Source organism: Equus przewalskii, chromosome 11, assembly GCF_037783145.1.
Source record: "Equus przewalskii isolate Varuska chromosome 11, EquPr2, whole genome shotgun sequence".
Lineage (NCBI taxonomy): Eukaryota > Metazoa > Chordata > Mammalia > Perissodactyla > Equidae > Equus > Equus przewalskii.
In genome coordinates this window covers 33,618,832-33,645,899 of record NC_091841.1, presented here as the reverse complement: position 1 = coordinate 33,645,899, position 27,068 = coordinate 33,618,832, and the positions used below count along the sequence as shown (strand labels likewise).

The 27,068-nt window shown below is 56.3% G+C and overlaps 2 protein-coding genes across 2 annotated transcripts in view; one reads left to right on the top strand and one right to left on the bottom strand.

Moving 5' to 3' along the window:
- Positions 1-7,448, top strand: part of TOLLIP (toll interacting protein) — a 32,936-nt gene extending 25,488 nt beyond the window's left edge. Inside the window, exon 6 of the mRNA XM_070565920.1 lies at positions 4,763-7,448. Within this exon, the coding sequence (XP_070422021.1) occupies positions 4,763-4,977 (215 nt within the window). The 3' untranslated portion in view covers positions 4,978-7,448. The remainder of the gene's footprint in view (positions 1-4,762) is intronic.
- A 12,063-nt stretch (positions 7,449-19,511) lies between these two features.
- MUC5B (mucin 5B, oligomeric mucus/gel-forming) overlaps positions 19,512-27,068 on the bottom strand; it is a 36,369-nt gene continuing 28,812 nt past the window's right edge. Inside the window, exons 35-52 of the mRNA XM_070564656.1 lie at positions 26,639-26,814; positions 26,170-26,341; positions 25,504-25,760; positions 24,962-25,148; positions 24,561-24,777; positions 24,280-24,458; positions 24,140-24,209; positions 23,789-23,889; positions 23,460-23,491; positions 22,987-23,167; positions 22,482-22,586; positions 22,350-22,387; positions 21,706-21,822; positions 21,223-21,309; positions 20,993-21,115; positions 20,767-20,809; positions 20,542-20,650; positions 19,512-20,272 (exon numbers count right to left, since the gene is read on the bottom strand). Coding sequence (XP_070420757.1) covers positions 20,068-20,272; positions 20,542-20,650; positions 20,767-20,809; positions 20,993-21,115; positions 21,223-21,309; positions 21,706-21,822; positions 22,350-22,387; positions 22,482-22,586; positions 22,987-23,167; positions 23,460-23,491; positions 23,789-23,889; positions 24,140-24,209; positions 24,280-24,458; positions 24,561-24,777; positions 24,962-25,148; positions 25,504-25,760; positions 26,170-26,341; positions 26,639-26,814 — 2,399 coding nt within the window. The 3' untranslated portion in view covers positions 19,512-20,067. The remainder of the gene's footprint in view (positions 20,273-20,541; positions 20,651-20,766; positions 20,810-20,992; positions 21,116-21,222; positions 21,310-21,705; positions 21,823-22,349; positions 22,388-22,481; positions 22,587-22,986; positions 23,168-23,459; positions 23,492-23,788; positions 23,890-24,139; positions 24,210-24,279; positions 24,459-24,560; positions 24,778-24,961; positions 25,149-25,503; positions 25,761-26,169; positions 26,342-26,638; positions 26,815-27,068) is intronic.

Genomic DNA, 27,068 nt, shown 5'->3' with positions numbered 1-27,068 from the left:
GAGAGTCGGCAGTGGGTTACGGGGAGAGCCTGTCACAAGTTCTCCCTGCTGTGCTTCGGGGTTTTCTGAGCTGGAGCAATGCCCAGGAGCCTGGCGGTTGCAGAGCCAGTTTGTAGAGGAAAGCGGTTGCCAGTGGAGTGGCAGGTGAGATGGAGGGCCAGCACATGCTGCCCGGGGACACGTGCCCTGTGTCCTTGCTGGAATCCTTTGCACTGCTGTTCTCCTTGTTTTTGTGCACGTGGATTGTTGATAGAAGGTCTGGTTTTGGCCGTTGCAGCCTGGCCTGTGACAGGAGCGCTCCCGGTGCACACCCGGCTCTCAGGTTCACGTGCTCACTGACTCAGAGGACCTGGCCTGGTGTGCAGCCTCCGCCGTGGCCTTGAGTTAACGTGACTCTCACCTGTTCCCTCCCACCTCCACGTCTCTGCAGGCTGTTGATGGAACTGCTGTCCCCACCCACGTCTTCGCCATCTGTAGTTCTGTCTACCTGCACAGATGTGACTGCTGGATGCCATTCCCCGAGGGGGCCAGGGAGGGGCCCTGGGGCTGGGGCCACTGATGGGGCCAGGCCGGCCTTGAGCCGGGCCCAAGAGGTGTGCTCTGTGCAGACAGCGGTGGGCAGTATGCGTTTGCTGGCTGTGTCTGGAAATCCATCCCTGCTGGGAAGACGGTCTGTTTCTGGCACTTGGTTGCTTTGCCACTCTCTCCTGTTCCTCTTTCTCTTTAAGCTCAAACTGCCCCCCATCCCCCACCGAGGGGCAGGTCTCTAGTGCAGGGTCCAGTGGTTTCTGTGGAGCTGACCAGAGGTGGAGATGCTGATGCTTTTCGACAGCGCAAAAGCAAAGCCGACCCGTGTGTACCCGCCCCTCTGTCCTGCAGGGGTGTTTGGCCTGGCAGCAGCCCTGGGCGCTTCTCTGAGAGTCCAGAGAGAGGCAGTCTGGTGGCGCCCATGACATGAACCACCACATTAAAGCTGCGCCTGGATTTGGGGTGAAGTGCAGCCGACTGCTGGCCCAGCCACGTTCTCCCCATAAGTGGATTTCACAACAAACACAAAATTCAAAGCTAAGTGCCATACGGTATCTCACTTAAAGTGAGAATTGGGTTTTTATTAATTTCTCAAACTGTCACTTAGAATTCCCTCCCTCCTGGCTGGAATGTGGTTGTTAATCAGACCTGATAGTTTTGAAAGGTGGCACCACAGTTACGTAGTCACGTAGGTCTTTTTGATGTGCACCGTCGCGAGACTTGAACAAGCCTCCAGCCGCCTCTGAGCCTCATGACCGCCCACACCGTCCTTCAGGCTCCGGTCTGCTCGCTGTCTTCGCAGCAAGAGCATCTCCAAGGCCGTGACTCCTGTGTCATGTGCACCTTGGCCGTTGCTGCATCTGGGTGCCCGAATAGCCTTCTCAGGCCATAAAGTGACGTCTTTCTTCCATGTGTCATGTTACGTGGACTGCTGTGCTTTTACTTGTGCCTGCGTGGTCTTTGTGCGGTCGGGTTGGAGAATCGGCTCCTCTGAAACAACAAGTCATGTTTCCATTTTCTGTGACGTCATTTGATTGTGAGTTGGGAACTTGATTTCACTCAGATGTTGGGCCGCAGAGACGCTGTGTGCGCGTGGCCGAGCAGCGTCCCACCGCATGGGCAACACTGCTCCTGCTCCGTGTGTTGCGCGTCTCCTTGGTGTCAGTGCTTGCGCTCCGGGAGCTGAGGCAGGGCGCTGAGCGGGGCCCTGTCCTCGCCAGGTGGCTGCTGCACTGTCCACAGGGCTCGCTCCACCTCTTCGCCTACTGAGCCCCAGGGCCCTCTTCTTGGGTTCTGCCGATGCGCAGAGCTCTTGGTCCATCCCTTCCCTATAGAGTCTCTGCCCGTTCCTGTTTCACAGGAGGGTTTGATGGACATTGTCTACCCTCAGTTCTGTGGGTGGTCAAAACGGCAGTTTCGTCCTGGAGGACGCTCGGGCACGCAGACTTGGAGTTGTCTGGAGCAGGGCAGCTGCCTTCTCTTGGGAGGTGTCCCTGAGACGCGGTGGCCGGGCTTTGCAGGGCCGTGATGGTCCTCTGAGTGTCCCTTTTGACCTGAGCTCGCTCTTGGGAACAGGCAGGGGTTTTTTTCTCTTGGTTGACAGCAGGCTGGGTTCTTAAATCCTGGCGTGCCATCACGTTGCGTTCCTCACCGTAGATTGTTGAGGTACCCACCACTTCTCTTCCCTGTCCCCCTCAGGCCTGTGGACTCTGGAAGGAGCGGGTCTGCTTGCGTAGATGTCAGTGGTGGGGATGCAAACAGCAAGTGCACTTTCCCTGTTGGGAAGGCTGTGAGAGGGAGCAGCGTGAGTGCACGAGGTGTAGTGGTGCGGATGCGACATCCCATGCTCCTGTCCACTCCATGTCGCTGTGCTCCTGTCCACTCTGTGTTCCCGTGCTCCTGTCCACTCCATGTCGCTGTGCTCCTGTCCACTCTGTGTTCCCGTGCTCCTGTCCACTCCATGTCGCTGTGCTCCTGTCCACTCCGTGTCCCTGTGCTCCTGTCCACTCTGTGTCCCTGTGCTCCATGTCCCCGTGCTCCCTGTCTGCTCTGTATCCCTGTGCTCTGTGTCCCTGTGCTCCTGTCTGTTCTGTGTCACTGTGCTCCGTGTCCGCTCTATGTCCCTGTGCTCCCTGTCCACTCTGTGTCCCCCCGCTCCATGTCTGCTCTGTGACCTCTACTGCACCGGTGCCTGTCTGGTGCATGGCAGTGGCCCTCTGGACTGCAGGGCATGGCTGTCCATCTACCATGAGGCCGTGAGGGGTCACTCCAGGCGGGGCACTTGCCTCAGATGGGCCAGGCAGTCACGCAGCTCTTAGTCCTCCATCTGAGAAGGAAGGAGGATCATTGTGCACCTTCGGGGCCTTGAAGATGGCAGGGTTGTGATGCACTTTCTCTTCTCCTTGTACTCAGGGGGTGGGGATGCACTGCCTTGGGCCGGGACTGGGCTCCAATCCCCTTCCTCCTGCTCACGCTGCGATCTGGGTGACCTGATCTCACCAGCCTCAATTGCCTCACCTGTGAGGTGGGGAGGTGACGACCTGCCCTTGACTGTGAGGGGTGGTGATGACCTGCCTTTGACCTATGACCTGAGGTGACGACCCGTCCTTCACTTGTGACTAAGGTGAAGGTTGGCCTCTTAGGATGGCCAGGACTGAAGGCCGGCGGGTCAGGAGTGGAGCCACCTTGGCAAGGTCTGGCCTGGAGGGATTCGGGAGGTGGTGAGTGGGCCCTCTCTGAGCAGACGTGAGCGGTGAGTGCTGGCACCTCAGAAGTGGGTTTCGTCCCCTCCGTCCAGGAAGAGGCCTGTGTGTGGCAAATGCGGCCTCAGTTGTGCGCCTCGTTTCAGCAGTCAGAGGTCCTCCCTGCCACTTGTCATTTGGCTTGGTGTTAAAGATGGTGTTTGGTTGCCTGTGGGAGCTTTTGAGTTTAGAAAGGGAGTAGAAATCGTATGCTAAAATTGTTTCTCAGCCTAACGCTCCCATGGGCCTGGTTGGCAGGATTGTTTGTGCTTTTGAAGTTAAAGTAGTAGTGATTTTAAATCCCTTTGTACTTTTTCAGGGGGTATTTAATAGGAATTCCTCAGTGTGTTAGCTGTTCAGTCTCGTTAGCACTTTCCATTCTCAGATCCGTCTGTGTCTCTCAGGGAAGAGTGTTGAGACGCGTCAGAGCCTTGACTGGGGGTCGGGCTGCACCGGCACTTAGGGACTGTGAGTTCCCAGCAGGTCAGAGGCCACAGGCCTTCCTGAGTGGGCTCTGAGTCCTCACATCTCTGAGTTTGTCATCCCACATCTAACAGAGAGGGAGTGAAGGGGACTCATGTGGTGTGAGGAGGTGACATCAGGGCCCCACATGGAATTGACGGGGCTGAACATCCAGGAGACCCCACAGAAGAGACCGCGCTGCGCAGACGCTTCAGGTCCTAGTGAGCGTTTTCTTGGCTTGTGCGTTGTTACCACGTGTGTCATGTGCATTCTGCATGTGAGCGCGCAGCCGCACTGGGCATTTAGTGCCTGCCGTGGTTTTATTTCTTTGTCAGTATACGGTTAGGACATACGTGGCACGCTGGGGAATTATTTTCTAGAGTGTGTGATAAAGGAAAAGACTTAACCTCAGATGTTTGGGTAAAGATTTGTCTGCTGTTTTGTTCTCAGAAGGAGAGAATTAGTTTGTGGCCTTTGGTCAGTGAAAATTGACCCCGATGGAGTGAATCTACAAGTTCCTAAGGGATCAAAGTGTTTGAGCCCCTTGTTTTCACTGCCCCCCCCAAGCTGTGAAGCAGGCTTGTGTGGGATTTGGAAGATGAACCTTGCATTTTGTTGTGGGAGGAGAGTGAATGAATGAAGTTGGAGTCGCACAGAGGGGCTGCTCACCCTCGTCTCTCCCATGGGTGTCTGGGTGGGGTTTTTGGTTTTTTTATTGAGGTATAATTGACATAATGTTACGTCAGTTTCAAGTGTACAGCACCCAGTTTGTATACACCACGAGATGATCACCACGATGAGTCTATTTACCACCTGTCACCACACGAAGTTACAGCATCTTTTTTCTCTTGTTGGGTTGGTTTTTGAGGTCATGTTTCCTGGATGTCCTTGTGGCTTGGTGGTCGTGAGACCTGAGGGGACCCCATCCCTCAGGGAGGCCAGTAAAACACATCACGCTCTTCCTTGAGCCAGTACCAGCCTCACGCATTGATGACGTTCTGTTTTTCCTGAACTCCGTCTTCTGCTTGCAGGAGTGCCTGCTGTCTGCAGCCCCGGCATGCTGCCCGTGGCCCTGCCCCCGGCAGCCGTGAGCGCCCAGCCCCGCTGTAATGAGGAGGACCTGAAAGCCATCCAGGACATGTTCCCCAACATGGACCGGGAGGTGATCCGCTCTGTGCTGGAAGCCCAGAGAGGGAACAAGGATGCAGCCATCAACTCCCTGCTCCAGATGGGCGAAGAGTCCTAGACCGCGCCCCTTACTGCCACGTTGCTCCCAGCCCTTTGGACTTGCCAACCCCAGGGTTCCCCAGGGAGCACTGTCCCGATGAGATTCCCGTGAAAGACCCCTGTGTAGCCCCTTCCCTCGGACATCTGTTTCCCTGGCCCACACCCTTGGGTGGGATGCATGTGGGTTTTCGGTCCCTGGCGGCTACTCTCAACCATTGGTTGGGGGTGTGGGTGTGGGTGGCTTTCCTCCTAGCTGTGCTGGGAGAGGGGCAGACACGGCGTGTCCTGTGTACACACATGCACCTTCCCGCCTCTTGAGGATGCACGTCCTCAAGTGCCGTGCGCTTCCTCTCACCTGTTCCCGGATGCCTTGTGGGAGCTGCCTGCCTCTGCCAGGGCCTTAGGAAGTATGGAGCCTCCTCCTGGGGTGATTAATGGCATGCAGTTATTGGCTTAATTGAGATAGACCTGTTAATTTAAGGTACAGAGAGCCCAGTAACAGCTGATTTGGGGTTATTTTTACAACTTTCAAACTGAAACTCGTGTCCTTCCCTGGATGCTCTTTGTGGATGTGGGCTGCTCGCCATGTCCTGGTCGGGCCTCAGTAGTGCAGAAGGAGCTGGTGTCCAGGGCGGACGAAGCCTGAGCAGGCGTCCTGAGCTCCTGGAGCGCCCCTTCCCCTGCCCTGCTGTGTTCATGCCAACTTCCCAGAGTGTCATTCCGAGGGGCTGCTTCTCTCTCTTGCAACAGAACCTGAAATTGGGGGTAAAAAGTAATAGACACAGTGCTTTGTATTTGTTTACTAAAGGGTATTTAGGAGCTCTTGGCTTACTGCTGATGTTGATCTAAACAGACGTTGTGCCCCAGTCATGTGAATTCAGTTGGTGACAGAAATAGCAGTCTCGTGAACGTCAGCATTTGAAAGTCTTGCCAAGAGGCTGGAGGTGTGCGTGCTACGTCTGGACCACACACTGGCCCTGGCCATGGGCACACACTGGGGACAGGTTGGCTAGTGAAATCAAATTTGAGAAGTTTCTCAGAAGTAATGCACTTTAAATAATGCGCGTGCATTGAACGGCTCACGTGCGCAGGTGCATGTCTGGGGTCACAACGTTCAATAAGTCACGGTCACTGTTCCTCCTTCTGAGTCGTCGCCTCAGCCTCTGGACACACAATCTCCCCCGTGTGGATCCCGGCAGCGTGGACCTCTGTGGACGATTTAGCACAAGGAAGTTAGAGCTTCAGTGTTGGCCTTTTCCCTCTGCGCACACAGGTTAAGTTTACTGTCGGCTGGAAGAGACCGCCTTCTGCCCCCACGGGTGTGTTTTGCTCGGGTGTGCTTTGTCGGAGTGGTTTTGTAGGCTGAAGAGGCGGTTGGTGGCGGGTGGTGCTGGACCAGGTAAGGGCTTCTGGAGCGGCGGTGCTGTGCTGTTGGGGAAGTGGTTCAGGCTGCTTGCTTGAACTCGGCGAGCCCTGCTTTCTCATAAATCAAAACTCACATTTCAGCAGTGGGTTTCTCCTCAGACAGAGGAAGTGTTGGGCAGTCCTGCTGCTCTCTGGATTGTCTGGTGGGACCTTGACAAACTTGGCATGGGACAGACAGTGCCGGCCCCCATGTCCCCGGTGGCCCAGTGTTTTCTGCCTTGCCTTTGCTGGGGTGCCGGGAGGCTGCGCGTGCATGGGCCTCCAGGAGCACCTCTCGCTGGGACGCGCAGGGATGTGGGACACACACGCTCGCTCATTGGTGGGCCCTAGCTTGAGGGAGAGTCATGGTTTTAAGACGACTCTAAACTTGCCACATCTCTTAGTTTCCTTTTTCATGAACTCTGTATTTTTTTAATAGATAAAGGGAGATCACATTTTATAAGGCCTTTATTTGTTAAATTAGACTTTCCTTGTCTTCATTTCATGCTGTGTTCGTGCTGGAGCACTCGCTGTGGAGGCAGCCTGCTCCTCACCGCTGGGAAGTTGTGTTCTCTGAAGCACCGCGCAGGCCCTGGGGGAGGCGTGTTAGCCAGCTTCACAGCGGGGCCACCACAGGCTTGAGCCGGACCTGGATGGCTGCTGGTGTCCGGGGCCCGAGACCTCCTCGCACATCCTTGGCAGAGCCACATGCTTCTCCCATATGTGTGCAGGGGCCAGATGGCACAGCCTGGGCCAGGTCGGAGCCCAAAGGGCCTGGTGCACTGATGTCCTCTCTGGCCTCAGTCCCCAGGCCCGTGTGAGTGAGGAGAAAGGGATTCTGTGTGGTTAGGGTCTGGCCCTTCAGCATCTCCTGAGGGCCACCCTGCGCCCTTTACCAGTGTCCTCTGGGATTGGAGCGGTGGCTGTGGCTGGAAATGATGCTCAGAGCCTTGTTTCTGATGATTCTGTTGGGGTCCAGTGTCCAGAGTTTTCTTTGATTGTAAAATATATTTTTACTTTTCAGCCTTCTAACTTAATAAATGATCTATATGAAATAGACAATTAAAGTCCTCTAAGGAAAGTTTACATTTTTGTTCCTGAGTATTTTTTAACTTTACTCCTAATAAGCAGGATTGACGAAGCAATCAGAATAAATTCACCCACTAATAAGCTCATTACAGGATTGTATAAATAAAGTGAAATCCAGTGGCTAGATTAAGAATACTCGCCTGAAATCCATATACCAAGCGTGAGTTTTTGTTTTCTGATTCGCGGTCTGGAGGGAAAGTCCCAGATGCTGGGCTGTGGTGCTAGTGGGGGTGCTGTGGGGCGTGCTGTGGGGCCTTGGGCATGAGATGTCCACCCTCTTCTCTTGTCATCACGTCTGTGACTTCCTCTCCAGGCCATTTCCCCCTGGGAGTAAGAATAGGACATGGGCCACAGGGTCTCTCATCCTAAGGGCACACGACCCCAGCTCTCAGGGTCAGGTGCCAGACGAAGCTGTGGGCTCTGGCAAGGGTGCACGCTGAGCACCGGAAGGCCCGGGCCTCCACACCCTGCACACCGAGCCATGTTGACGAGCCTGAGTCAGCAGGCATTTCTTCAACAGAAACTTAGGATAGAGAGCAGAAGTGCTCCTGCTGAGAACCCACCGTCTGCGAGGGAGGTGGACCGGGGCACAGTTGCCGGCCGGGTGTGCCCCCGCCCTATCCCCAGCCTGGTGTTTCTGCAAAGTGTGTTTACTCCAGGTGACCTTTCTGCCATTCACTCTCTGTAACCATAAATGTCTTTTGCCCAAAACGGCTGAGGAAAGTTGTGCGTGTGCTGGTGCTCAACACGATGCAGAGAAACAAGGAGCACTTCTTGTTCTGAAAGACTGGACGAGGAAAGAGATGCTGGGGGGCACAGGTTCTCCTCAGTGCAGAGCCCAGCTCGCAAAGAAGAGGGACCCCAGGTGGGGATGGCAGTGGCGTGACAGGGAGTGTCAGCGTGGGGGTGGGGGTTTGCTCATGCCGCAGACCTTGGTGGTCCTCGGGCACTGTGGTCCTAGGTGTTGGGGCGTTCGCTGGCATCTGACATTTTAACAGCAGGAGATGTGGCCTCAGCTCAAGGTTGAGGTACCAACCTGGCTCCTTGGTAGAGGGAGTTAGGAGGAGGCTTGCCCCTGGTGGGGAGAGAAGAGAGGGAGGCGGCCTGAAGCAGGCCCTTCCCCTCGCTGTGGGGGGTCTGTCCTGCAGCCCAGGAGGCCTCGGTGAGAAGTCTCTTTCTAGAGGAAGGCACTGTGCTCGGCGTCTCAGGACCCCAGCACAGACACACAAGAGCCACGCGTACTTGGGCAAAATGTCCAGTTGGGAGGACACAGCTGTAAAGCGAGGTTCAGAAGTGCCGCGATCCCAGCTGCCAGAGGCTCCCATGGAACAGCAAGAACACCTTCAGATGTGAAAACAAGATCAGATATGAAGTGCGCGCACAGATCAAGAGGCTGTTAAAAATGCCCAGACGGAGCTGGAAAAGCAGCTGCCATGTGCCATGTGACTTCTGCAGGCACTGGACAGATAGATTAAATGGGGCTGTGATGGGGCAGCGCTTTCATCTGCTGTGTCTTTGGGGTGGCCGTGCTCTGCCGTCCCAGCCCCAGCATGGCATGGTTTGGGTGGGTGGTCTGGCTTGGGGCTCAGGGTTCCCACCACAGTAGCTGTTCCCAAACAGCTGAAGGTGTCTGAGCAGGTTGTGCTGGTGGCTGAGCCTGTCCATCCCAGTTGTGTGTTGTGGCCCTATAAACCCCAATTTTGATGGGGCCTTGGTGGTGCTTTGAGTCCCTGGTGTCGGTGGTGGCCCCATCTGTGTCCTTGGGCGTCTCTGTCCTCCAGTGCACATTGGGATAAATGGCCATGGGCCCCTCTGGGAAGGACTGGGGATCACCACCCCACACCCTGCCATGGTGTTGTGGGGTCGTCCTTAGGGAGCCCAGCCTCTCCTCCAGTCCACGGTTCTGGTTCTGGTCTGGGAACTGCCTCAGGTCTGGATGCTGGAGGAGAGGTCATGGCTTTGCACAGGGGGAGCTGACAGCTTGCTCTGCCGTTCTGTTCTGAATATGCGTCCTCGTTAGCCGTCCTTCCAGCCTGCCCCTGGGACCCCTGGGTCTAATGCCTGTCACCACACAGAGCTGCTGTCTGGGGCTTCTGCTTACCCTCTGATCTCGGGGCTCGTTGTGGGACCCTCGACCCCACCCCACTGCCTCTACTAACTGGGGAGTGGGCTTTGTGACAGCATCTGCTGTCCTCAGCCCATTGCAGAGGGCAGCTGCTGCTGGGGTTCTTAATTTACAGGTGCCCCTCACCTGTGCACCCTCGTGGTCTTCCTAGCAAAGGGTCCCCCAGGCCCTGGAAGGAGCCCAGGTCGAGCCCTTGGGTCCCTTCCTCTGCCGTCCGCGAGGGGCGTTGTGGGCTGTCTGTCAGTGGGGGCCATTCTTGGCTGTGAGCTTCCAGGAGCTGTCCCAGTCCCAGCAGCATGGCAGAGGGGCCTGCGGGTAACTGCTCCCATGCCACAGACCCCCTGTCTGGCCTGTGTTCAAGCCCCCTGCCCACCCTGCTCCACAACTCGTCAGACCCCAGGATGCTTCCCAGCCCACCCCACCCCACCCCACCCAGGGTCCGCGCCACCCCATCCTGCTCGCTGACCCCATCTGTTACTAGACACCCCCTGGGAGGCAGCGGGCCCCACCGACTCTAGGCTCCCACTCCTTCCCTTTCAGCCTGGCATGAGCACAGGGGCCTTCCCGGGGAGGCAGGTGCTCCCTTCTCCCCAGGGGCTGCCACCCTTACATTCAGGTCCTTGTTCCACCCTCAGTACCCTCTGCGCTTGGGCTGCAGGAGGACCATGGCCTCAGCCCGCCCGGTAGGCCCCTGACTCCCCAGAAGAAGTCTGGAGGCTGTAATCGCCCACCTGGGTGCCCACGGCAGTGGTTCCGTCCCTCATCTCACCGTCCCCATCCCCGCTCTCCTGTCATTGTCCTTCCATGCCTCCTGAGTGCCAGGGAGATGGCACAGGCACGAGTCCCTCACCTGGGCCTTCAGCACCCAGGCAAACGCTCTCCAGGGTGTTTCCCTCTCGTGCGCTCTGATGGTTACAGTCACATCCTCTGGTTATCGTCAGTGCATGAAGGCTCCCAGCGCAGGTCTGCTGGTTTCACAACCTGCCGCCGTCTGCTGCCTTTCTGAATTCTCTGTGTGTAGGGGCTTCGTCAGTTCTTTTGAGTTCTCCATATACGTGATCACATCGTGTGAGAATAGAGATGTGTCTCCGTCCATCTGGCTACCGTAACAGGCAGCTAAAACCACAGACATTCATTTCTCTCAGTGTGGAGGCTGGTAGGCCAGGATCAAGGCTCAGGCAGTCAGTGTCTGGTGAGGGCTTCCAGGTTCACAGACGGTGCCTTCCCGCTGTGTCCCCACATGGCGGAAGGGGCAAGGGGCCTTTCTGTGGTCTCTTTTCTAAGGGCACTAATCCCATTGTGGGGGCTCCACCCTCAGGACCTGATCACCTCCCCGGGCCCCTCCCAACACCATCACACTTGGGGGACACATCAGGCCACAGCAGGTGGCTTTCTGTGTTCCTCCCCGATGCCCGCTACTCTTGTGCCTCCACATGAGTTTACATAGTGGCCAATTCATTTCAAGCCTACGGCAGGCTGAGATCGCAGGAGAGGAGAAGAGGCCCGAGGACAAACATGGGCCCTCCTGCATTGACAGCTGGGACAGGGGGCAGCCAGCGAGGTCCCCCTGCCTCAGCTGGGACCACTGAGTGACTCGCTTGCGTCCATGTGTGTCTCAGGCCCTGGCAGGCCAGCCTGTGTGCGCTCTGGGCCGTAGCAGAGAGGCAAGAGGGAGGGGAGGCATATGTGTGAGGCAGGGCTGGTGGTATGATGACACTTAGGCCCACAGCTCCGGGGGTGAGGGCAGGCTAGGGAGCACTAATGGCCACAGGGGGTGAGCTGGGGGTGGACGCCAGGAGGGTGTGATCGCGACCCACCCAGAAGTGTTTCAGTGTGTCAGGTACAGGCCAGAGGCCCCACCACACAGACAGCCGTGCTTAGTGGGGAAGAGTCAGAGCCCAAAGCAGGGTTCAAGGGAGAGCGTGGGGACGAGAGGAGAGGGTGGGGACACATTCCAGGAAGTGCTGCTGGAGGGAGGGAGGGCCAGGAGGGGATGTTTCTGAGGGAGGGATGCTTGTGCTGACAGGTGAAATGACCTCAGAGGGGAGGGAAGGCAGAGGACAAGGGGGGAGGGGGCGGGGGAGGGCTACAGGCAGGCGGTCGGGGGCAGGGCAGGGGAGCTGCATGCAGACACTAGCGGGAGGCTAGGGGCTCCAGGAATCCTGCTCTGATCTCTCTCCCTGCATTCCATGTCTGCCCCCACACCCACAGGCTGCATGGCCCAGTAGTCCATCTCACTGCAGTGAAGGCCAGAGCCCCTGAAAGGGCCTCCAGGGCCTCCTGACAGCCTGTCTTCCCCCGGCTCCCTATGCTGCCCCAGCTACACCGGTGTGCCACCCCAGGGCCTTTGCACAGCTCCTCCCGCACAAGCCTTTCCTCCAAAGTCCCCTCACAGGGCAGCTCCCTGCTCCTTCCCACCCTCTGGCCTGTCCCTGTTGAACGTCCAGGCTGACAAATGTTCTCCTTTATCTTGCTTTATCCTCCATCCACATGCAGACGTCAGCTCACAGGGAAGCCCACCAGGGTGGGGTCCATGTTTCTGTGCCTCGTTTCCCCGGCGCCCACACAGCAGATGCTCAGTGGGCACTTGTGGAGCAAACAAACAGAGGAAGGAGTCCCAGCTCAGCCCCACCGTGTCCGCGCGGGCCCCTGGCCCAGTCCCCTCACCGCGTCCCTCCCCCAACAGTACCGAGGAATTGCCTGGGGATCACCCCCGGGTGTACACGGGCGTGGGACACCAGAGTGCACCCCCCCCCCACTGTCCCCCCACTGGCAGTCTGGGGCTGCGCAGACCCCGCGCCCTTCCAGCCGTCTTCCCTGGTCCTTAGGAAAACAGCCATTTTTATCATTATCTCTTGCATTTCTATTTTCAAACAATTTCCAAAGCTTCCCTTTAAACTGTCGATTTCTGAAAAGCAATCTTTGTGGAAGCAAAGACCGCAGCCAGGTTTTATCTGACGTTTGAAGTTCTCGAACGTGGAAACAGAAAGATGCGCCCGGCGAGGCCGGGGTTTCCTGATGGTTCAGCGCCCTAGAGAAAACGCTGGCCCCACATTCATCAGTGGAGAACGCACCCCGTTGTCACCGGCAGGGGAACAAACCAGGGGAGTGGAGAGAAGTGTGTGGTGTTACTGGTGACAGGTGCGTTGAGTAGGGATTTTTGCTTGAAGGTTTTCTTTAATAATGTGAGAAACAATCCGCTCCTTAGGGTCTTTGTCAGTCCCGGCCAGCAGGCATTGTGGGAAGCGTTAAACCTAACGGGATACAAAACATCCCCTTTTTGCTAATTTGTAGTGTTGTCACTAAGAAAATCACCTCTAATGCCTATTAGCTGTAAGGTATTGCCATCTTAAAGCGGTAAGCCTCATTTAGGAGAAAATGGAGAAGGGAAAAATTACAGAAATTATGATGCAAGAGTCGTTAACTTGGCATGGAAGTGCCATGTGTGTCTCTCTTCTTGACGGTGACCGACCTGGATTACTCCTGAGGACGCTTGTGCTAGTGGTGGCTGAGGAGGCGCTGTGACGTGGAACGGGCAGCATGTTGCGTTGACACCGTGTGGGTGGCATGTGTCATGTGCTGACCGCAGGTGTCGTGGAGGAGGGCAGGCCCGGGCCCTGGGCTGGGTGGGGCTCTGCGGATGAGGAGGGGCCACTTACCCACGGGGCCCCCTGCCACACTATTCGGTGCCAGTCTGCACCCCTGGGCTGGTGGGTGGGAGCTCCACCCTCGACGCTGACCCCCATGAAGCTCTGGGCCCCCCCGCTTCTGCAGTTCCCTATCTGAGGCCCCAGACAGGCTGGGGGAGTTGCGGAACCAGAGGCTTTTGTTCCTCGAGGGAGCAGATGGGAGGGAGAATGAGGCTGCCACCCCCAGGTTACCCAGACTCCGACAAGATGGTCGCTCGGCTCCAGTGGGCATCCTCCAGCCTGCCTTGCAGGATGGGGCTCGGGACAAGTGGTCGGAGTGCAGAGCACACTGGCAGAGTTCTAGAAAAGGCTATGGCTTGTCCCTGCCCTCGCCCCTCTGCCCTTCATCACATGGGAAGACTCCGTGGTTTCTCCTGGCTCTTGGCCCCTGCCTCTGATGAGCCTGGTGCTAGGACTGGGTTCACCCAACAGTCATATCCTGGCTTCAGCCAGGCTACGGAAGCCTGCGCAGGATCCAGGCGGGCACACAAGGCCAGGCAGATAGCGAGGACTCCAGGGGTCCACTCTGATGGATCACAGATTCCCAAGGCCCGGGAGGGAGGCACAATGGGATCCCGTAGGGACCCCACACTCAGGGCTGGACCGGGCTGACCAGCAGTGGGACTTGCCTGGAGCAAGATGAGAGCACAGAGTGTTCCAGGGGCTGAGAGGTGGCGCCCCTTTGATCCCAGGGTCTCGGTGGGCAGAGTCCAGGGCACAGGGGCCCAGCAGCAGATGCTCCATCTCTCAGCACTCCCTCAATGACTGGGGTTACGAGACATTCTTCCCCTTGCCCTCTGGAACAAGGCAGAGAGCAAGGCTGCAAAGGGCATGTCTGGGTGCTTGGATGTTAATGTCATCCTTGTGGTCACTGCAAAGAAAATAGCTATAGAATATGCACAAAAGGAGGTGAGAAAGGTATTTACATACGTCACTACAAAGAATCAACTAGACACAAAAAGAGAAGTGCAGGCAACGAGGGATATCGAAGACAAACAGCACCATGTCAGAAGTAAGTTCTCCTCAGTAATTACTTTAAGTGTAAATAGATTAAACTCTCCAATCAAAAGACACCGATTGGCAGAATGGATAGAAATGCGTGATCCAGCCATGCTGTCTACAAGAGACTCGAAAGATCTAAAGACAACATCAGCTTGAGAGTGGAAGGATGGAAAAAATTATTCAATGCAAATAGTAACCAAAAGAGAGCAGGGTGGCTACACTAATATCAGATAAAATAGACTTTAGACTTACAAAGTTTACAAGAGACAAAGAAGGACATTATATATTAGTGTTCAAAACAGCAAGAAGATATAACACTTAAAAACATTCACACACCTAAGGACAGACCATCCGAATATATGGAGCAGAAACTGACAGAGTTGAAGGGAGAAATAGTTCTACAGTAATAGTTGGAGAATTCAATACCCCACACACAATAATGGGTGAAACAACCAGACATAAGATAAGTAAGGAAATAGAGGATGTAAACAGCACAATAGACCAGCTAGATCTAACAGACATACAAAACACTCCACCCAACAACAGCAGTGCACACATTCTTCTCAAGTGCATGCGGCACGTTTTCCAGAATAGACCATATGTTGGGCCACAAATTAAGTCTTAATGGATTTTAAAAGATTGATATCATATAAAGTATCTTCTCTGACCATAACAAGATGAAGTTAAAAATCATTAACAAAAGGAAAACTTGAAAATTCACAAAATTGTGAAAATTAAGCAACACACTTTTAAATAACCAGTGAATCAAAGATGAGATCACAAGGGAAGTTAGAAAATAGAGACAAATGAAAATGAAAACACAACATACCAAAACTTATGGAACACAGTGAAATCAGTGCTAAGAGGGAAATTTATAGCTATAAATGCTTATATGAAAAACAAGAAAGATCTCAAATCAGCAACCTAACTTTACAATGTAAGGAACTAGAAAAATAAGAACAAACTAAACTCAAAGTTCGTAGAAGGAAGGAAATAATAAAGACTGGAGCCGAGATAAACAAAATAGAGAATAGGAAAACAACAGAAAAAAGTCAGTGAAACTGAAAGTTGGTTCTTTGAAAAGATCGACAAAATTGACGAACTTTTAGCTAGAATGGACTAAGGAAAAAAGAAAGACTCAAATTACTAAAATTATAAGTGAGAGAGGGACATTATTACTGATTATACAGAAATAAAAAGGATTATAAGGGAGTACTATGAATGACTGTACACCAACCAATTGTATACCCTAGATGAAATGGACAGATTCCTAGACACACAAAACCTACCACGACTGAATCATGAGGAAATAGAAAATCTGAGTGAACCTGTAACTAGTAAGGAGAATCAGTAATAAAACATTTCCCAACAAAGAAAATCCCTGGACCTGATGACTTCACTGGTGAACTACACCAAAAATTTAAAGAACTGACACCAATCCTCAAACTTTTCCAAAAAATTGAAGAGAAGGGAATACTTCCTAACTATGAGGCCAGCATTACCCTGATACCAAAGCCAGACAAAAACACCACAAGAAAAGAAAACCACAGACCAGTATCCCCTATGAATATTGATGCAAAAATCCTCAACGAGATACTAGCAAACCAATTCAGAAGTATATTAAAAAGATAATACACCATAACCAAGTGGGATTTATTCCTAGAATGCAAGGATGGCCCAACAAATGACAATCAATTAATGTAATATGCCATGTCAACAAAATGAAAGGAGAAAACCACATACTCATCTCAACTGAGGCAGAACAAGCATTTGACAAAAATTTAACACAGTTTCACGATTTAAAAAAAAAACCCTCAACAAAATAGGAATACAAGGAAACTACATTCATATAGTAAAGGCCATATAGGAAAATCCTGCAGCAAATATCATACTCAATGGTGAAAGATGGAAAGCTTTTCCTCCAAGATCAGGAACAAGGCAAGGATGCCTGCTTTCACCACTTCTGTTCGACATAGTCCTGGAAGTTCTAGCCAGAGCAATTAGGCAAGAAAAAGAAATAAAAGGCATTTAAATTGGAAAGGAAGAACTAAAGTTATCTCTGCTGGCAGATGACATAGATCACGTGTAGGAAACTCTGTTAGATCTAATAAATGAATTCAGCAAAGTAGCAGGATACAAGGTCAACACAAAAATCAGCTGCACTTCTATAAATGAACAATGAACAATCCGAAAAGGAAATCACAAAAACAATTGCATTTACAATAGCATCAAAAAGAGTGATATATTTACTTAGGAATTAACCAAAATACAAGGAATTAACCAAGGAGGTGAAAGACTTGTACGATGCAAACTACAAAACATTGCTGAAAGAAATTAAGACATAACTAAATGGAAATACATCCCATGTTCATAGATTGAAGATTTAATATTATTAAAATGTTAATACTACCCCAAGAAATTTACAGATTCAATGCTATTGCTATCAAGGTCACAATGATGTTTTTTGTGGAAATACAAAAACCCATCCTAAAATTTGTATGGAATCTGAAGGGACCCCCAAAAGCCAAAACAATATTGAAAAAGAAGAACAAAGCTGGAAATCTCACACTTCCTGATTTCAAAACTTACTACAGGGGCCAGCCCCAGGGCCAAATGGTTAAGTTTGCACACTCTGCTTCTGCAGCCCTGGATTTCGCTGGTTTGGATCTTGGGCACGGATGTGGCACTGCTCATTAGGCCATGCTGAGGCAGCATCACACAGAGCAGAGCCAGAAGGACCTACAACTAGAATATACAACTATGTACTGGGGGGCTTTGGGGAGAAGAAGAAAAAAAGAAGATTGGTCCTGAGCTAACATCTGTTGCCAATCTTCAAAAAAAAAAAAAAAAAAGGAATCATGGAGACAGAAAGAGTAGAGGTTGCCAGGGGCTGGGGGAGGAGAGAGGGGAAGTTAGTTTTTAATTCGGACAGAGTTTCAGTTTGGGGAGATGGAAAGAATTATGGAGATGGATGGTGGGGATGGTTGCACAACCACGTGAATGTGCTTAATGCCACTGAACTGTGCACTTAAAAATGGTTAGGACGGTAAATTTCATGTTATGTATATTTCACCATGCACAAAAACTTTTAGGCAGAAGGCAAAACTGTAGAGCTTTAAAAACATAATCTGGAAGACCATATCTCTGATCCCAAGGCAGGGAAATTTCTGTGAAATAAGACCAAGAACCATGAGGGAAATCACTGATAAATTTGGTTCATTGAAATTATGCACTTCTGCCTTTGATCTGTTGATTCCTGAGATGTGTGCTGCTTGTTTGGATGTGGCGTCTGTGTTTCTGATCTCCTTCCTACTGCTGTTGTTCATATCCTACCAAGGTCAACTAGTGCCGAGCACTGCTTCCTTTTGTTGGAGCTCAGATTCCTGTAGCTCTGTGAGGTCAATTTCTGAGTCCTAGTATGTCCAAAATGTCTGTTTTTCACTGTCACTCTTAAATGACAGTTGAGTTGGGTATAGAATTCAGTGTTTCAAGTTATTCTCCCTCGGCACTTTGAAAATATGGTGCCACAATCTCCTTGCATCCGGGGTCGCTGATGACAAGCCCAGTGGCAATCTGATTCTTCTTCCTTCGTAGGTAAGCTGTCTTGTCTTCCTGGCAGCTGTGAGGTTTTCTCTTTCTCTTGATATTCCAAAATCTCAGTCCTAGGTATCTAGGAATGGATGCGTTTCTTCTTTACCTTTCCTGGCAATCAGTGGGTATTTTCAGTCTGAGAGCTCATGTCTCGAGTCTGAAGGACCGTTGGTATTATGTAGTCAAATATTGCCCTGTGGCCATGGCCCCACTCAGCACTGGGCTTTCCAGAAATCTTCTTTCCAGGAAGTCTGTCAGGTTTACAGGTGATTCACTTCCTTGTGTTCAATTGCTGCTATTTTAAAATTTCTTTCTATCATTGTCATGGTTTTTGTGTCTGTATTGGAAGATATGCCCACTTTTCCATCTCATAACCAGAAATCCCTTTTTAAAAATATTTGAAGTTTAGGTAACATCATTTTGTGTTATTCATTGTGTTGATTTTTACAGTTACTTCCTCCAGGGCAATCATGGAGTCCTGTGGCTTATGCGTGGACTCTGGAGTCAGACTGCCTGGACTGGAGCCCAGCCTCACCCCTTCCTGAAGCAAGTCTTTTCATCTCTTTGTACCTCAGTTTCCCCATCTGTGAAGTGGGAGAAGTAATGGCTCATACTCATAGGGTGGTTGTCAGGATTAAATGAGCAGGTACCCTGACACTCAGAAAGCATGTCATATATGTTAGCTCTGGTCCGTGCAAGTGACATTTGCGTTCCCAGTACCTTAGAGGCATGTTTAGATTTTGTAAGAGGTACACACACGGGTTTAAGAAAACAATTGTGTCATGAAAATGACTGAGGTTTAGGAAATGCCGTTGTTTTGTGTGTGGCTTAACAAAGACAGATGTGGGTGTAACTGGGCAACAGCCCCTCAGAAAATCAGACTGAGACACAGATGAGCTTACAGAAATTGACCCCAGTTGTGACCAAGTGGCCAGGCTCACTGGCAGCGTCCCTGCAACCTCATCAGCCCCCCAGATCATCTCCAGCTCAGTCCCGGGGTGGCCTGCTCTGACCTCAGTGAGGTGGGTAAGAAAGACCAGAGGGCTGGCAGCAGCCACTGAAGAGCCCAGGCCCTCCCTGCTGAGCCCCCAGGCCCCACCTTCCCCAGAAGCTGGGGACCCTGGCCCACGGGGGTGCAGAAGCTCTGTGGATGTAAATTACCAGTGGGACAAGCACCCTGGAGGGAGAACATTGTAGGAGGTGTGGACAGGACGGGGAGGGGGGACAGCAGCTGTGGGCAGCTCCCTTGGGGTCTGAGCAGCATCATGCACCCTGTCCCCCCTGTGTACCCCTGGCCTATGGGGCAGCCGCTTCCTGCACTGACACATCCTGGGTTGCCTTCATGTCCCTTGTTGTCTCGGTCTATCTTTCTACGTCTGTGAACCAGTTTCCTTATGAACTCAGTGTGTGAAATAATGGCAAGGGTGTTCCTGAGGCCTTGGTTGATCCCTGGCTGCTACCAATACCCCACAGCCCGAGACAGCCCAAGACTGACCCAGGGGCCTCCTTGCCCCCCACCTGCCTGTCCCTCTCAGCAAGTCAGCATAAGCCCTGGGGGTGCCGTACAGCCTAGGGGTCCTGGGCAGCCCGGCCTACAGACGGAGGGGAGAGCCCGGGGACACGGTTGGTGGGAAGAGACACCAGGACCAGGAATTGTGCACAGTGCTCAGCATTTATTTGCAAGATTGAAACTGGGTGGGTGGAGGGGGTGCTGTGTGGTGCCCACCCCTCCCCGCCTGCCCCTCAGCTGTCACAGCTTCAGGTCCAGGTCATGGGCAGGCAGCCACCCTATGTGACACCACCTCTTGGAGGCAGCCAGCCTTGCCTGGACAGGCCTCAGTCCTCAGTCTGCTGCGGGACTCTGTGCCCCACGGGGCTTCGAGGAGAGATGGGGGCACCCAGGCCCGCACTGGGGAGCTGCGCAGTGGTGGATGTGTGGTTTTGCTCCAGGCTGCTCTCTGACACCAGGAAGGGGTGAGTCTGGGTGGAATGGGTATTTGTGTTTCCACTGAGGGGCAGGCCCTGATGGCCGGGCGGGTGACCAAGACGGGCCAGAGGGGCTCCAGGGGCAGGGCCCCGCCGGGTGCCGTCCTCAAGCAGACCCTCCCCGCCCGCCCCAGGTTTCCGTGCTTGGGCTGGGCATGTTCTGCCTCCAGACGCGGAGGGCGTGTGGGACGGGGGCAGAATGACGACCGGCAGTGGTGGCCTCCTAGAGCAGGAGGATGGGGGTGCTGTCCTCTGGAGCCTCGGGTGAGGGGGCGCAGCCCGGGGTGCAGCTGCACGCGTCCACGTGGATGTAGGTGTACTGGATGGTTGTCCCATCGGGACACTGCAGGGTCACCACCTCCTGGTGGGCCCTCTTCTCCTGGCAGCAGGTGCACTCGTGCTGCATGGCCTGGGCCTCCAGGGAGTACCTGCGGACACACGGTGCCCTCAGGACGCGCCCACCTGGCCCACTATGGGGGTTCTGGAGATGGCTGGTTCTCTGAGCACGCGGGGCTTCTCCTTCCGGGCCGCGGCGACGCTCAGGGTCCCTCTGAACCCCGCTCTTCCTCCATCCAGCAGCCCAAACTTGCTGACTCCCGCAGGCCCCCGCCCCTTCCTCGGCCTTGAGCCAGCCCGGCCCATCTTCCACCTTTCTGGCCGACTGCGTCCACGCGGACACTGCCCGCAGGCCACTCACACGGACACGCCCAGGCAGGAACCCTCGCAGAAGGGGACGTTGACGAGCGCCGGGCTGACGCAGTCCCCGAGCCGCAGCGCCTTTCTTTGAACGCGGACCCGGCAGGAATCTGGAAGGGGGACAGGCAGGAGAGGGGTCTGAGGGCCCTCCCGGGCGCCCCGCTCCCGACCTCCCGCCCGCGCTCAGGGGGGCTCTAGGGCGGGGTGGGAAGGCGCTTCCACTTACCCTCCTCGCAGGAGTAGCAGCAGCCGCGTTTCTGGAGGACGCCCTGCGGGGACAGCGGGGCTTGAGCGGGCCTCCAGGTGGGACGGGCGGGGCAGCGGGGCGGGTGTGGGCGGGGCCTCTGAGTGGCAGGGGTGTGGGTGGGGCCTCCGGGTGGGAGGGGCGGGGCTCCTGGGGAGGGCGGGCCTGCGGAAGGCAGCCAGGCTGGCCCGAGCCTGGGGACACGTACCCTGCAGCTGGACACGATGGGGCAGGACACGGGCCTAGGTGTCAGCACGAGGAGCCCATTCTCAGCCTGGCAGTGGTACTCAGTGCAGTTGTCCACGGGGCTGTTGACCCAGGTCTCGTTGGGCTGAAATGCAAAGGGGAGAGTGGAGACAGAGTGGGGATTACCTGGTGGGCCGACAAGGGCTGGTGGGCAGGGTCTCCCAGGTGGGCAGCTGAGATTGAGCCCCTTACCTGGACCAGCCCACCGCTGGGTGTGAGGCAGGCTGTCTGCACGCACTCCCCACAGCACTGCCCGGCCACCTCTGAGTACTCGAAGCCCTGGGGACAGAGTGGGGGTCACGTCCCGCACCCCTAGCCCAGCTCCCCAGCCTCAGTAACCCTGGCCCTCTGTGAGGCCATGTCCCTGCCCAGGGCTTCCTGGGCAGAAACTGCCCCAGCAGATTGTGCTGGCTGAGACTCACCTCTGCTTCCAGCACCTTCTGTCTACTCCTGCCTTCCTGGAACCCAATGCCAGGCCCCAGTGCCCTGCAGGTCCTGGCCCCCACTACACCTTCTCCTCTCCCATCCTGCTCCACACCCTCCCTTTGGGAATAAACAAGATCCCAGCAACGGCTGAGCTAGAGAGCCCTCCCGGAGCCCAGGTACTGGTGATACCTGGCTGCCACCAGGTGGGCACACTGGGAGGCCTGGGTGTGCCCAGGAGGGTGGGCTCACCTGGGGGCAGGTGGTGTTGCAGGTGTTCTCCTCACACTGCACAGTCAGGTTCCCCGTGTCCACGGATAGGCAGGCGCATTTGTGGCAGGGCGTGACCCCTGGGAAGGTTGCACCGACCTGCAGTGGATGGGTGAGGGGAGGTGACATTGAGGGGCTGGGTGGGGCACCAGGGCCAGGACCTCTCCCTGTGGCTGGGTGGACTGGGAACAGGTGAGGCCCCCAGAAAGAAATTTCTTTCTTCTTCAAATGGAATTATGGATGTGCCCCCCAGCTGAGCACAGATGGGACAGAGGCAGGACCCTGGGCAAAGGCAGGAGGGGGCACGGAGGGCGTGGTCCTACCCTAAAGCTTTTGCTGGGAGGCAGCTGCTGGGAGACCCTGAAGGTGTAGAGCCCATAGCTCTCCCAGGCTTGCGACAGAAGGTGCCACCCCTGTGTACCCCCACGTCCCCACCTGACTTTCAGGGGCCCAGAGCTCCTCAGCTCATCTGCTCTTGTGGCAGGAGGGTGCAGACAGGGCTGGACACGTCAAGACAAGCAGTGGAGGTCCAGAGGGACACGAGGCGTCCCACGATGAGCGTGCCAAGCCTGGGGCCCCACCCACCGCTGCCCACCCGGCCGGCCACCTGGCTACTGAGCCCTTACCCCATAGAAGGTGCCGTTGTAGGTGCACAGCTTAGGTTCTGGAAGGAAAGGGAGGGCTGAGTGCCTGCTAGGCTGCGGGGGAAGTGCTCAGACAGCCCACCCCAAGAATGCCCAGCCCCCAGCCCCACTCACTGCAAAGGAAGGTGGGGCAGCAGTCGCCCTCCCTCTGTGTGAGGGTCAGCTCCAATCCTGGCCCACACGTGAGTGGGCTCTGGGGGCAGGTGGTCACGTTGCAGACTGCGGGAGAGTCGGAGCACTGTCAGCGGTGCCCTGCCTTCCCGGGTCGCTTCTTCCCTCCTCTGGCCTGCAGTTCCCCCGGCCTCAGAGTTTCCCCACGTTGGAGCCAAAGATGCATTTTTCCCATGGGGGCTGACCTCTCCAGGTCCCCTCACTGTCACCTCCCCAGTCCTCCCCAAGTCCCTGGGCTGGCCTGGGGCAGACCAGAGGTCACCAGCCTTATGTTTAGGTGAAAAAATGAAGCACCAAGAGCCTCCCCACCTCGGCGGTCCAGCTGCGGTCCAGCCAGCACCCTGCGGCCCGCCTCTGCCCTACAGACCCTGCCGGCCAGGCAGCCCATGCCCACCACCCTCCTCGGTTCCCTCCCTGCCCCGCCTGGCCGCTGGGGCACAGGGCTTACTGCACAGCGTCTCCTGGCAGCACGGGTTGTCCGCCAGGGGCCTGGTGATGGTCAGGAAGCCAGCCCGGCCGCACTCCAGGGGCTGGTCCTGGGCCTTGCACTGCACAGGGACACACTGCACCGACACAGAGTCCTCGTCGCACACGCAGGCCTGGCAGTTGCTGACCCACCGCTCTCCGGGCTGAAACAGACCAGGTCATGGTCCCCAAGGGCTCCCAGATCGTGCCCCGCCCTCTCCAGCTGCGTCCAGCAACCAGTCAGACCCAGCCCTCAGCGTGGCCAGGTCAGCCCTTGGTCTCCCCGACAAGCCACCACCTCTGGAGCAGCCCGGGTAACAGGGACACAATCTCACACTGGGGCACCCCACACCAGCCCCCCACAGAGGCTGCCCGGGCAGAGCTGGCCTCCCGAGATGGGGCCGTCCCTCCCTCCTTCTGCTCTAGTGGGGAAGAGCAGGGAGCTGGAACACTCACAAATTTGGGAAACCCATCTGGTCCCACGCAGGCTGGAAGGGAAGGAAAAAGAGGTTACTGGGGGCTGGAGTTTGCAGCCTGGTGGGGCCACGGGTCTTCGCAGGCCTGGCTCCCACCCCCCACCCCCCCAGCTGAGGCCTTGTCTTCCTGCTGGGGACAGAAGCTCCCAGAGAACTGGAGGAATGTCACAGAGGAGGGGGCTTGGCAGGGCTCCAGGCCACACTGCACTGCTGGCAGAACGGGGCGGGAGCTGGCCGGAGAGCAAGCTTGGGTGGCAGGAGGGCAAGTGGTCTTCCGGCCCATGGCCCTCCCCCTCCCTCTGGGCTTACGGCACTGGGGCACACAGATGTCCGTGTAGGAGTTGAAGAGGATGTGGCCATCAGGACAGAAGCAGCCCTCTGCCAGCCCCTTGCGCACTGGGCTCTGGCTCCTGTAAGATGAGGAGGGCAGCCTGGGACCCCCGATCCTTGTGAGTGGGCAGTTGGAGGGAGGAGAGCAGTAGGCATGGTGGAGTGCTGGGGTTGGCCGGCTGCGCAGGGCCGCCCCCGGGGTCAAGGGTCGGAGATCTCAGGCTAGGAGTCCCGGACCCTTTGTGGCTCCCCTCCTGGCTCCCCCAGACCCTCCGGACAAGCCTGGAGGCCCAAGGGGCCCAGCGTCCCTGACGTCCAGCTTGCACTCACCTGGAGTTGCAGGCCTCGGGCTGCACGGGGCCACATGACTTGTACACCTTGGTGGGTGGGCAGGTGAGCTCTGGGGGCACAGAGACAGGTGTCAAGAGGGCCAGGGAGGCCAGAGCCCCCGGCAGCTGCCCCCAACTCACCGCACAGCCCGGCAGTGGCATTGCGCCAGTTGCTGCACACGCCCCGAGCGTGGCAGAGCGCCGCGTAGGCCTCCAGGCTCTGGCAGGACACGTTGGGGTGGCTGGTCTGGCAGCCGTCGCTGACACAGGTGCTGAAGAACGGGCCGGGCGGGATGAGACTGTGGCACTCGGCGAAGACCCTGTGGGCAGGCGTGGTCAGAGGCCGGAGCAGAGAGCCAGGTCCTGGGCCGGGGCAGGGGTGTGTTGCTCCAGGACCCTCAAACCCATGAGGAAGGACTCACTGGCTCAGCAGCAGCTTGCAGAAGGGTGCTGGGGCGCAAGGAGGGGAGGTAGGCGTGGTGGGGGTGTGAGGCAGGGGGCTGGTGGTTGGAGGTGGTGCCTGGCAGCCCTCCTTGCTGCTGTCGGGGACCAGCCAGGAGCTGGCCATGTCCTTGCAGGTGGGGGCCATGGTGCCATCTGGCCGGCGGCAGTCATCAGTTTGGCTGTTGGTGCAGGTGCCTGGGGAGTGTGAGGGCAGGGCAGGTCACCACGGGGCTAGGCCAGCGGCTGACTGATTCTCAAGACTCTCTCTCTCCCCACCTCCCTGAGGTCACTTGGTTAGGAAACGCCATTTACTGAGGCAGCTCTGGCGTGGGGCAGGTGGCAGGGGGAGCAGGTAGGGGTCCCGCCACATCCCGCTCACCACACAGGCCCTCGGTGTTGTGGCTGAAGTGGCTGTAGGAGAGCCGGGCCTGGAAGATGTGCCCGTCAAAGGAGATTCTCACGAGGATGGCAGAAATGTCGATGTGCATCATGGTGGTCCCTGTCACCGACACGTTCACACCATTCTTGCTGAAGACCTCACTCACCCGCCTTTGGTCAAACAGGATCTGGGGGCAAAGCCGGGGGACCCTTCACTGGTGGTGGTGGGGTCTGCCTTTGGGGCTCTGTCTCCAAAGCGCTGGGGCGCCGTCCTCTGCACCCCCACCCCAAAGCACCGATGCTCCCCTCAGGGCACTCTTGGTGGCAGGCACCCCCACAGGCCTTCCCTGCTCCCAGCAGTTGCTGTGCTGGGGTGCCCTGCACTGTGGCACACCCTTTGACCTCTCCAAGGCCCCAGGGGGAGCTGACCGCTGGCTGGGCAGAGGGAAACGGGCTCTGCACCAGGGCTCTGCCTGCAGGCCGGCCTGCCCTGGCGAGGTGGGGACAGGGCCCACGCGTGCTCTGCCACCTGCCCGTCCTCACCAGGCTCTGCTCCTGCCCGTCAGTGCCTGTGGTGGTGGTGAGGATGATCTCCATGGACTTGTAGTGGATGATAAGGGCGCGGGGGCAGTGGGTGGTGGCCGCAGTGGCCCCACAGTAGTAGTTGTTGATGTAGATGCTGAGGTTCCCATACAGCGGGCGGATCTCCCTCATGAGCACGTGGGTGCAGTTGTCCCCGAAGGAGTAGGAGGTGCCGTCGAAGGTCTTGTAGTGCGAGTGCCCCCAGCCGCTGCAGGAGCCTGCGGGACAGGGACAGTCCCCTCACCCGGTGCCACCCCAAAACCGCCACCCCAGGGTTGCTCAACCTTCGCACCCTCAGTCCCCTCCTTTGCAAAAGGGGTGTAGTGGGTTGGATAGTGGTCCACCCGCCTGCAAGTGGGACCTCACTTGGGAAGGGGGTCCTCAGAGCTGGAATTAAGTTAAGGGTCTCGAGAGGAGGTCACTGGATTACTGGGTGGGCCTAAATCTAATGACGTGTCCTCATAAAGGAGAAGAGACAGGGAGAGAGAGTCGTGTGATGAGAGAGGCAGAGGTGACAGCAGACCCGGCTGGTCCCCCTCCATGGGTGGCCCGGCAGCGTTTCCTGCTGGCTCTGTGTGCCGCCAGGAGCGTGCACCTCCGGGCCCATCCACATGCCCCGCTGCTCACACTCGCACTCCAGGTGGTAGGTGCAGCGCTCGTTTTTGCTCCACACTTTGACGGGCAGGTGCCCATTCACACAGGTGATGTTGGCCACAGGCTTCGGCTCCAGCAGGACAATGTGGTTCTCGCCCTCACACCTGGCCACCGTGCAGTTCGCCAGGGTCCAGGACTCGTTCACCTGGCAGAGAGCGGGTACCATGCTCACAACGAGCCCCCACCCCGCTACAGCCTCGGGTCCCCCATGGCCTCAAGTCTGGAGCGCCTGGCCTGGGGCAGGGCTGCCACCGCCTTCTGGTGGGCCCCTGGTGCTGCCCTGGCCCCAGACCCTATTCACCTCCCTCCAGTCAGAGCGACCCATGGAGGGGTCACCCAGGGGCCAGGGGCCGTGGCCCACTGGAGCTGTCAGCAGCCCAGGGCAGGGCTGTACTCCCAAAGGGCACACAACAGGGAGAGGAGGGTGGTGGGGGGAGCACACCTGTCGGGGAGGGTCGATGAGATCGCAGCCGGGAACCTGGGAGGTCAGGGTCACTGAGGTCTCTGGGGGTGAGGAGGTGGGGCAGCTGCCCTGGAAGCGGTCAATGTCACAGCGCTGGTTGCAGATGGCGTAGAACTGGCACCCGGCACTGTCTGTCTTATTGTAGATCACATCTCCTGTGGAGGGGCAAATCACCAAGACAGAGAGGTCAGGAGGGAGCGCTGTCACAGGGCAAGGGCCACAGGGCGGGGACACGGGGGGGACACAGGGTGGGGGGCAGAGGGAGGGGGTACTGGGCGGGGGGCACAGGGAAGGGGTACATGGCAAGGAGCACAGGGAAGGGGCACAGGGAGAGGGTACAGAGTGGGGGGCACAGGGCATGAGGTAGAGGGAGGGGGTACAGGGCAGGGAACACAGGCAGGAACACAGG